The sequence below is a fragment of the Colletotrichum fructicola genome (assembly GCF_000319635.2).
Source record: "Colletotrichum fructicola Nara gc5 chromosome Unknown KSG_Nara_v1_contig11, whole genome shotgun sequence".
NCBI lineage: Eukaryota > Fungi > Ascomycota > Sordariomycetes > Glomerellales > Glomerellaceae > Colletotrichum > Colletotrichum fructicola.
In genome coordinates, this window is record NW_027094061.1 from 2,459,957 (window position 1) to 2,471,226 (window position 11,270).

General features: G+C 51.0%; 2 protein-coding genes across 2 annotated transcripts; one reads left to right on the forward strand and one right to left on the reverse strand.

Moving 5' to 3' along the window:
• Positions 1-3,429: 3,429 nt before the first annotated feature.
• CGGC5_v017202 (Neutral protease 2-like protein MEP5) lies at positions 3,430-4,407 on the reverse strand (the record flags this gene model as incomplete). Its single annotated transcript, XM_066153820.1, has 3 exons — positions 3,430-3,526; positions 3,607-4,009; positions 4,131-4,407. 3 exons carry the CDS (start codon positions 4,405-4,407, stop codon positions 3,430-3,432), a joined length of 777 nt encoding a protein of 258 aa, XP_066006949.1.
• A 3,217-nt stretch (positions 4,408-7,624) lies between these two features.
• Positions 7,625-8,718, forward strand: CGGC5_v017203 (uncharacterized protein; the record flags this gene model as incomplete). The annotated part of the gene is made up of 5 exons (XM_066153821.1): positions 7,625-7,798; positions 7,895-8,125; positions 8,209-8,308; positions 8,379-8,600; positions 8,657-8,718. 5 exons carry the CDS (start codon positions 7,625-7,627, stop codon positions 8,716-8,718), a joined length of 789 nt encoding a protein of 262 aa, XP_066006948.1.
• Between the last annotated feature and the right edge of the window lie 2,552 nt (positions 8,719-11,270).

Consider the following 11,270-nt stretch of genomic DNA (forward strand, 5'->3'; position numbering starts at 1 on the left):
GTATATGGCGTGGAGGGTCGCCGGCTCAAGCTATATACTCTACAGTACACGCCTCTTCCTAACGTCCTCCAAATCTTGCCCGTGGGCTACTATGTGTTCTATTCGTCCCTAGTTCCCGCTGGTTCCCTAGTTCCGTTGTGGTCTTCCGATCCTCTACGAGGAGGGGGTTGTTACTAAGGTCTAGGTCAAGACCTAGTCCCTAGTACCGCGGGCAGATCTTCTGGAAGAAGTCTGTCACGGAGAGAAAGGCCTGGAAGCCTTCATGATCAGTAATTAGCCCCTTATAGTACTGCTCAAGAGATCCTATAGGCCCTATAGGCTCCTGTGAACTAGAAGGGTGGAGGGTGGGCCACTGAAGCCGCCTCACTAAGGTCTTTCGGCAGTAGACTAGGTGGTCTACTGCCTTTGCCTCCCCGCAGGAGCAGGTAAGTAGTGCTTCTGTATGGTTGAAGCGTTGGTGATATTGCTCGAAGTCTCCATGCCCTGAACGGGCTGCTAGGAGATGGTGAAGGATCGCCCGTGGCAGGGTCAGTTCAGGAGGGCAGGCGAGGAAAGCCTTAAGCCCTAGTTGGGTGTAAAAGGGCGTTGCCTCTTGCTTCCACCATCTTCTATGCTGGCGGTATATTCGCTCTCTAGCAAGCCGTTTGATCCCTGATAGGGTAGCTAGTTGGCCCCTAGGGGCTGGCAGGGTTGTGCCCTCCTTAGCTAGGATGTCTGCTTCCTCGTTTCCTTTGATACCCTGGTGCCCTGGGGACCAGTGGGTTTGTATGTTGTATATCCTAGCTGCCTCTTGGATCTCAAGGAAGGCAGCTTGTGAGGAGTCTGGGGCCATGCCTCGGATCCCCTGGATAACGCTGGTATTGTCGATACAGATATGTATAGGCTGGCCCTGGGAGGTAAGGAGGGCCCGTCGCAGCCCTGCCCTCGCCCCTTCGGCCTCGCCATCAAATACTTCTGCTATGCCGAGGCGTCCGCAGCCCTGGGCTATGCGTTTATTCTTACGGTAGATGACAAAGCCAAATCCTGTAGCGCCATCAGGGGCTTTAGAGCCATCTGAGTAGATGATAGTATGCTCTTTTGGCACCGTCTTGAGCCAGGCCTGGAAGATCCTGGCTGCTACTTCCTTCGTCTGTGTAACTATAAGGTTATAGGACCCTGGGAGGTATTGCAGCTGTAGAAGTGCTGGCCTTGGGCACTTAGGTAAGAGGCCAGCTGTCCTTTGGAGCCTGGTCTGCTGCCGCCCTGGCTGTAGAAGCCTTGGGACCAAGGGATGTTGTTGGTCAACCTTCTGTAGGCGTGTAGCGAAGCGTAGTCGCGCTGCCTCGAGGGCTACCTCTGCTGTAGGTAGGCCAGCATCTCGGATGAGGGCACTGGTTGGTGTGGTCCTCCAGACAGGTAGGATAGCCCTTGCTGCTGCTGTAATAACTCTTCCGACTCTACAGGCTAGACCCTTCTGCCCTGTGCCGACTGTAGCTATCTGCGAAGCAGTACTGCTTCTAGTACCGTTGTTGCTGCTTAGAGCTGGCTTAGTTAGGCCTGCATACCAGGTTTCCGCTCCATATAAGGCTATCGGGAGGGCGCAAGCAATAGCTGCTTTTCGAACTGCAGCTGCTGGGAGCCCCCCTTTTGTGTTTGTAAGGTGCTGTAGGAAATAGGCTACCTTCTTTGCTGCTGCTACCTTTATTCCTACATGGTGTTGGAAGGTGAGTCTCCTGTCAAACCAGACCCCTAACCATCTTATAGGCTTTGTTGAGGCTTTAATAGTTAGGCCTCTCGCTTGGATATCGGGTAGGTTTGTTGTCTGTTTATGTTTTCTGCTGAAGTTTGTGTTTATCGCGGTATTTCTTCATGGCCGCTTTTGTTTCAGCGTTCTCGACATCATCGATGATCACTAGCTCTATATCGTCCGGATCGACAGACTTCTTTTCGCATAGCGCCGCGAGAACCTGCGACAGTCTCAACTTCTTCCGATGGTTGCTCTCTAATCCATTGTACGCAAGATAGACGGTCATCGTCTTCTTATTAGTGCTGATGCCGACCTTATCCAGTGGAGAGCTGCCACTAGTATAATGACTAGATTTGACGTAGTATACGCCATTAGTGTGCTCGACAGTGTAGCCGTGATCCTCTCAGAGACCGGCAAACACTCCTAGGAGCGAGATGGCAAGTACGAAATAATGACGGAGACCGATCATAACGAGAGCTTGGCGGTTGGAGTTTGGGGCTGGACTGTAGCATAACCAGACGAGATATAACTCAGCTTTAAATAAACAAGCCGACCGTTGGTAAGCCCGCAAGACACTGGTGCTCTACATAAAGAGACTGGGTTTTGCTCAGGTTCGGTGTACGCGCTCAGTCGTATTCCACGTCAAAGGGCCAATCTCCCAGATGTCCTTGCACCCATGCTCAACGGCGTCTCCGAGGCTATTCTGGGGCACTCCCTACGCGGAGGCAATCCTAGAGAAAACCAATAGTCGGGGAGGTCATGATAGTATGAGAACCACTAACGCTCAGTCGGACTGAGGCAACTACATAGGGACCCATCAAGTCCACTTTTATCTGGTTAGATAGCTGATGCGTCCAGTCCGACGAGCTTGATTTGCTTATGGATATCCAGGTCGTCTTAGCATTCCAACAGGGGCAATTACCCCAAGGACACCTAACATCACATCTAAATTGAACTCCTATCTATACCTTAGGGAAGCGAAAAGGAAGAAGAAGAAGGAAAAGGAAGGATAGGGAAGTCAAGGACGAAAAGTGAGAGAAAACCAAACCGTTTCTAGGGAAGCGAAGTATGAGAAGAAGAAGGGACAAAAGACCATTTGCTATTACACCTCTATTCAGGAGAAAAGGTTACATTGAAGAGTAGCGGACACGTCTCTCCTAATCCCCCTTTTGCTGTTGTCGCCGCCGCCCGAGCCCATGACACCGCACCGCTTGATGGACAAACAACGGCAGCAACTAGGAGCTTTGCACCTGCAATTAAATTAGGCCGAGCCGGTGCTCATCTACCGGCCTTGCGGCTACGCCTTAAAGCCGTTCGTGGAACGCGTAAGCCGGCATCCAGCCGAGAAACACCACATGCCCAAGCCGCAAGGCCGTCGGCCGTCCCGCGCTGCTGAAGTCCATACCACTGGGGGACCCGAGCGACGTCCCCCCCCTCATCCCGATGGCCTCCCACCCCATGAAGCGCTGATGGTCACCCGCGGCCATGCCTGCCACCACTGAGACTACCGGACAGCAAGTGATGACCTTATCTACCGCCACCTCTCCAAGTCACGGAGCCTCTGGATGTGGAGACATCGTCAAGTCCGAGTTATCAACCCGCAATATAGAATAGATATTATCAAGAAGGGTTCAATAATCGATGCCACCCCCATCTCGAATGCTCTCTCCCTTGTCGCCGGTCGTTTCAATATCAGAACCGCCCTACTTCCGTTTAGGCGGGATCGCCGTGACGTCTAGGGCGAAGAACGCATAGTTTTGGGCGTTCCTGATCTTGTCCTTATCTGTAAGCTTCTCGCAGCTGACGTTTCGTGTTTAGCATTTGCAAATCTCTCGTGGTTTCGAATCAGGTATCATCGGATATAGGAGGGAAAGACTTACTCCTCCACTGGATATGCCAGGTCAATACAGCGCTTGCCCTTGCCGACAATAGCGTCGAGATGCTGCGTCTCGTGCAGCAATATCATCCCCGAAGATGGCGTGTATTTTCCCTTCCGCCAGTTCGAAAGCATTTGCGAATTGCTGGCTTTCTTGAAAAAGGAAGGGCAGGCGAGGAGGATGTTGGTTTTGAATACTTGGTCGCCGGCATTGATGGCAGCAGCCGCCACCCCGCCGTTGCACAAGGGAAAGTCCTTAGGGGGGCATGCATAGACCAGTCGTTGTGGGCTCGGACCGCCTTCATCGTATGACTTGACGGTGCTTGACGGCATCTGCAGGAATCTGTTTGGTGCCCCGAAGTGGCTGGTCTTGATCGTAGAAAGCTGGGCTTTATTAGCATTGGTTCCTATCAGTATCACAGTCAGCACTCGACTCCATAAATAGACGCCAGACGCAAGAGGCATAGGAGCCCGACTTCACCGTCAGTAGCAAGACGTGTGAATAATGAAATGAAGTTGTTGACGTACTGCCAAACCATCTCGTATAGGCCTTCGATGTTGTCCCAGCATTGTCCAAGGCCACTATGGCTCCGTTGGCTAAGATCTTCGCGTGCTCAACTGACTTCTCAATATCTTTGAGTTGCGATGATGAGCATGGCCAGTCGCTTCCTTTAGTCATAGAGACCCAGGACGTCAGCGCTCGCTTGTCATAAGAGGCGAGAAGGCCGCGTTCGGAAGGAGTTAACACGCCAAAGACATGGGAGAAGTTCAACGCAACGAACAAGATGGAGATGACTTTCCGCATGTTGAAGATGAAAGTGCTGGGACTTCTCGCTTGGGTGAGTGGGTGTTGGGCGCTGATACTCGGGTGGAGGAATGATAAAGCAAGCAATACAGTTCGTCCTACTGACCTGGAAACGAATATGCCTGACTGTGGGCTTTATAGATTGCATTTAGGTTGCTCAGCGTGATGAGCAATGGCTGTGGGCAAGAGATTCTCGCTTGTATGCGGTGAAGCCGACATATCGTTATGTGCTTCTTTGGGTTATACAGGGTTAGTATCAGTGACCCCAACCACGCGCCTTTGGAGCTTCCACTCCTGTGGATAGTAGGTAAGAACACATTCAGCTTAGTGTGATGGTCTAGCTTGAAAGACTGCAGTATGTGTCCCACTCGCGCAAGTCACATCATTCCTATGACCTAACAGGCGCAATCAACTCAAGGCGGGTCTGCTGGGGGTAATTCATCTTTTTAAAAGGGTTCCGCCACAAAGAAGCAGGGAGTAGTAGCGCATACTTTATGCGGTATCTTCAAAGACCAGACACCAGCTGAATGGGGCAAGCAGGCAATACTAAGCAGTTACCCAACTTCGCATATAGCTATATACGAAGTTGTTATTCTGGTCCCCTACTTACCAGGCGCGCGGACAGCAACATGCCTATATAAAAAGGCAAGACCAAGCCCTTGGGCATTGGGAAACTGGTTATCGACCTTGGGGGAAATCATCATCATCCTCATTCTCGGAGATGGCCCCATTCACGCGCCCGCCTTTGCAGGGCTCAGCCCAACGTACTCACATCTCTCATCACGCATCGACGGGGCCCACAAATCTTTTCATTCCCTGTTTTCGGGAAAGCTATTTGCGTCGCGAGCTTGGCTTCAGCGAGCGCCGGCGCACGTGCACGCTGATTACAGGCCCCACTACGCCCTTTGTCCTCCCCAAGGAGCGGGCTATTATTCCTTACGAGTCGTTGAGGCTACCTATAGTGGCCCGTCAACCATCCCCCAAATCTTGCCCTGCGCACCTAAATCTGAGATCTCCACTGGACGATATGATCTTATGCACCAGCCTAAAAGGAGTATGTTAAGTATTATCAAATACAGGTTCCGCTAGTATTCTGATTGTATTTCACTGCTAACTTAATAATATACACAGAAACAAACCATTAGAAACATCTTATTCTTAAAGATCTAAGATGCAGTGCATTATAGCAGGAGGGAAAGAAAATATAAATAGTACTGTTTTTCTTTGTCACGGTCTATGGACCGATATGAAGCTTCGGCTAGACCCTCAGCTATGGAATACTTTGGAAGGTTACAGAATATCGTGGAAGGTTATGAGAACCTTGTCGGCCCATACTCAATGGAAGCTTCTGGAAGAAGACTCACATGTATTTAAAGATGAGAAGGGCACCACTCTTTCCCAGAATGGTTCTTCTTTCCTCCAGCTTGGAATGCTCGTAGTAGTAGGCTAGACCAATGGCACCGACCTTGTCCTAGACCCTTACATTCTTAGTGGCGACTATAACATCCAAGCCACTATACTGTTTTAAGTCTGTTGAAAATAAGTATTTAGAGGGTAAAATCTACAAGAACCACCCACAATAAAACTGTCAAATTGGGCATGATAACCTTGAGAGGTGTCAGTCGCTATGAAAGGTGTCCGCCACTAAGCGACCTTGAGAGGAGTTGAGAAGAGTTTTCTATGGTTATGCCAAACTCTATTGATAAAGGAAAAAGCCCTCACTCTGGACATAAATAGTAGAAGATCTTCTATTATGGAAGAGTTGGAAGAAAAAAAAAAAAACCAGAATACACATCACTATTCCTTTTACTACTGCCAATCTAACAAAAACTTCTACCTGTAATGTAGCTTAGTAATCGGCAGGCCTAGTGGGTCGCACCCTGCTCGTTTTTGCGAAGTTTTCGGACCCCCTTGCTATGCCCAACTCCAGCACAGAAAAAAAGCCCTGATGACGATGCCTTCAGGCCTGTTAACCCCTGTTCTGCACTATGCATCTCCGGTAGTGGAAGTAGCTCCCCAGTAGCTTCGGCCGGCCCGACCGGCTCGACGGCCAGGGGAGCAAGATGCTAGTACGAGTGTCCGGGACCAATAAAACCTGCACCGTTTGCTCAACAGCAAGCCATGCCGGATAGCTAAATGGCTCTACCTATAGAGGCCTCTCTAAGTGCTGCGGACAAGGAACAAAGGGATAGGGTTTAAGAAGCCAACCGAAGTTGACAGGATACGTAGATGATGAGGTGTATCTTCATTAGATGCTCTGTCTAACTTCTGTCTGTCTGCCCTGGCGTCTATTATATGCACTCCCAGCACCTAGAAACCATCAACCTAGACCAGTGACCATCCCGACAAGGCCAATCGCCTTCAACCGCAGAGCCCAACAGCTGCTTTCGCATCCTCTCTCCCACCGGCCGTTGTAACACCCCTGCACTTTCTCTTTCTATGGCTTCGCTACCATCTCGCAGCAATGACACCCGATTGCCTCGCTCTTCACAGTAGAGGTCGAACATTCGTTATCAACTGCTACCGATCCTCACTTAACGGGGAACCCTAGCGGTTGCGCACACCCTACCTTAACCTTGGATCTAGACCTTTACGGTAACAGGAAACGTTTGTCTAGATGGCCGGATACAGAGAACTGGTTTATGAACGAAGATCTCGTTAGCAACGTCGTTCTCCTAGCAAGGTAGTCTGCCCTTGGCCCGCTCCCGGCCTGCGGAAAGCGATCTGCAAGGCACCAGACCGCATCCTGAGAGACCTTCTGAAACTTTGCCTGCCTGCTATACCATCCGCGGCCTCAGCGACGCCCGTTAAGTCATAGCCGGTAACGTGGACGAGTAAATTAACTACGTGTCATTGGCCATGGATGTTGACCAGCATTCTCCATGCGGCCTGAGCGCCCAGGCCGTCAGGTCCGTATCGCTGTTAGTATCCACACCTACAGAGCAAGTGACTGCTCAAGCCGGAGGGCGGGTTGGACCCGTCTTTTGTGCTACCGCGCGATTGGGGTGGCCCTCTCGGCTCTGCCGCGCGGGATCTTTTCGCAGTCTCGGGAATAGCCACCGAGAGATTTTCAGCCTCTTCGACCGGACATGGCTACTTATTGCGCACGGCTTCCATCCTGCTTTGCACCGACGTATTCCTAAACCGCCCGCTCCCCGGTAAGCGACACAGCGGGTTTCTTAAACTGCTGTCTACCTACTACCAGTCGTCTTTCGAAATGTGGACTCTTGCATCTTGGGGCTGGGCGGTTAGGCTGTCCAGTATACTTGTGCTCTTTGCTCTCCTCCAGAGTATCGCAGCTCAGGATCTCGGCCTGAACCTTGACACACATGCCCGAGACAAAGCACAACAAATCGTTTACTCCTCTAAGCTCACCTTCACCCAAGATACTGTAACGCTCTTTAGCAATGACCAACTCTATGAGCTTGCTCACTTGGCTTATAGCCAAATGCAGACCAAGTTTAATGCTGATCGCGTTGGGCCACAGGAGCAGCCCGCTATGATGGCCGTTATGGCCGTCGAGAAGGACGTCTTCATCTCGTCCAGTTTGAAGGGAAGCGGCCCTTCTCTGTACAGCCTCGCACCCCAGCATTCCAAACCACGAGTCGTCGCTGCCCTTGACCGGTGCCAAGCCAGACTACAGAGCCAAAAGAAGGTCCCAGTAAACAAGAAGCATCGAACCGAGGCCGGCTGTGCGGAGATTTTCGCTGTTCACCAGGTAAGTCCTGCCCCTTCTGCTGCCAGGTCCTTCCCATAGACCAAGGCGCTAATTACCAACTCCTCTATCTAACGCCTCCCAAGTACTATTTAGACAGCGATACCTCCCAGCGAGCCCACAATCACCCGCGCTCCATCCGCGTTGTTGCCTACGGTAAAGGGGGCCAGACAGGCGTTATAGGCCGTGAGTTTGTGCCTATCCTGCTGTATGTATGTTATATGGGTGACGTCGTGCTAACGGGCTCATTAAACAGCTCAAAACCCCTGCGGTGGCGGTGAAGTCATCAACCAGGAGGGTTTCCTAACGTGGGGGTGCAGGCAGTTCATGGCGGACGAAGGGATCACTGTGCCACGGAAGCCCGGCAAGAAAGTCGACATAAGATTGCCACGGCCGTTCCCAACGTTCACGCATAAACAAATCAGCGTCGTTCCCCACGCTCGCTCGCGGCCCACCCTCAATGAGGGTCCGCGCCGAGGTAGGCGAGTATCCCTACGGGTTCATTGATGCTCCGCAGAACATCTACCAAGCCAGTAGACAACATATTCTCGATCATCAGTGGTCAGGAGAAGCGCGGAGCAGCAAGCCAGTCGTAAAAAGACCGATTTGGCGGCGATCTGGGTCGCACTAGGTCATATCATCAGCAGCCGAAATCCACGCCCTGTAACTCAGAGCTTCTCAAAGCTCTTCGATTGAAATCCTTGCCAGCTAGGTTCTTAGACGTAGGAAGGGCGGCAGGTCGAGCCGCGCGATAGAGATATCAGGGATAAGTAGTAGGTAGCACAGCATAGAGGCAAGCGGCGTACAGCCCACCGCATCCACTTAGCTATAAATTCGGGAACTGTTATGCGCTCATCTGTCGCCGGATAGATGGCCAGCTGTCCAGCGGACGTGAACTTTACTGACTGTTACTTCGCCATCGTTTCGGCCCTAGTGTTTTCATTGTCATCAAGTACCTCAGTCCGACTCATTCATCAACGTTTATGGGGTAGAGCTCGCTGCATACTAGCACTCATGTTTCAGAACAGAGGCTCTTCTTCACGTTATCGCTGACTATTTCAAAGTCGGCTTCGTTGAGACAAATGATCCAGATACTATCCAGGTTTGCTTTAATTTACTGTAACGACTGCAGACAGCGTTCTTCAGTCGAGCGTGGGTACTCTCGCGTCGTGCTAGTGCTCAGCAGCAGCGTTGGAAACATTTTGATGATTCCTTACTCATACTAACAACAGAATGAATTATTCCTTGGCTTGAGCCTATATGATGATTCTAAACTTTAGTCACAAATTCAATCCGTTTCGGTATTTTGGACCGCCCTAAGCCCTGCAGCCTAGCTCAGTGAGCCAGTGCACAAGGCAGGTGGCAAGAATCATCGCTAGGCCTGAAGACAGCCTTAGGTCTTAGGTAGCCCTGCTCCGTGTTTTCTATTCCAGTGTTTGTAATGTCGTTGGGACGACGAGACCCGGCCTTACTGCGTTATATATTCACCCTTTTGCATCGGAAGGAAGGTGCAGATCATAGCAGGGCGGGCCGATCCCACCATCCTTCCACAACAGGCTTCACACAACCGTCTCAATCTGAGATACCTAGGACAAGGGTAGGGGGCGCAGCTGTTCCCAGCATTCTACTGCGCCTGTCATCCGTCCCACTCTCCTGGAAATTGCTTGAGCTGCGAGGTGGTGCCTGCAAATACGAAAGTGACCACTCCTACCCCGAACAATCAACAGAACTCCCTCCCGCCCAATCTCATCCGCTGAAGAGCATCCTCGACGATAGGCCCTCTCAGACGCCGGATTGTTTCATAAGTGAACCCGTTCTTTGTTTGATGTGTTATGATCTACAGCTACGCCACGCATCCTCGTCGTTCTAGTCTCACGTCTGCCGTCCTATAGCAGTCAACATTCTGTGGGTCTAGAGCCCTCTCGGTAGAGGGTTCAGTGCCAACATCATACCATACAGTAGGGAGATGCGTATATCATGGTGTCGCAATCAATCTTGACGTACATACGAACAGTCATTGTCATACATACACGAATCCAACATTCCGATCCATGTTAAACCTGTTCCTCAGCGACAGGTGCTCACATGCAGCTATCAACCTACCTCCTGAACTGCACCCTCTGAGATAAACCCTAAATAGAATCTCCAGCCACCTTACCTATGCTTCATTCTAGACAAGACAAACTCCTATACACTTTACCATCTCGTCCGTCCATGGACCATAATACACGCTACACCCATCATTGCCATCATTTCTTCTCTATTAGCATCCGCTGTAGACACTGTTCCCTTAAGGTTCTACTACAAAAGTAAGGCGAGTTGCTACTTGAGTCTAGCATAACGGTCACATGCTATGCAAACGACTGTATCTGGCTTCTGCTACTGTAAGTTCTCTGGTTTGAGGGGTGTTGTGTTCACACCGACCTAGGTATACCTGCGTTGTCACCTGCTATCACTGAAGTCCGGTGATGGCGGCCGGCGGGTGGTCGCTTTAATTAGCGGCGAGTTTCTGTGCAGACGAGAATAACAAGTTGATTTAGTGAGGAAATGAACCTAGCCTGCCTAGGATGGAACGCCAAGCGTGGGTCGTTATCAGCCATTTCTCGCTCTCCAGCCTCACGTATATACCTACTTAAGTATACATAGACAAACACGCAGCTAGTCACAAAACAAGCCATCCAAAGAGATGCTGCACTACCGCATACAATTGAATTAGTTCATCATCCATAGATTCGCATCCGTAGCAAGATCAGCACATACATACATCCATGTCGGTGCGCCTTTCCCGTTCTAGTCCTTAAGACCATCTTAGGACAAGTCTTTAGTGTGATACTCGGTTAGTTCGATCCTGTTTTGGATCCTGCCTTCAACTCTAGGACGAAAACTTAGAGCTAGAGTTCACCTCAGGGGCATCTGCAACTTGCTGTAAGGGGCTGGCCCCTAGGCTTGTTCAACGTAGAGGTGCCGTCGATTGACTATTCTAAGCTGAAGAAGGAGGAAAGGACTTTACAGGGATAGGCGCCTAGCAGCAGTGATGCAGACCGGGGCTAGGCGGTGTGCTACAGCAGAATAGTGGATCCGGCGGAGCCGGATCTCGGTAGCTGCTCCGGCAAAGCCGGAGATCTCGGCCGGGCTCTAGCCCGTTACA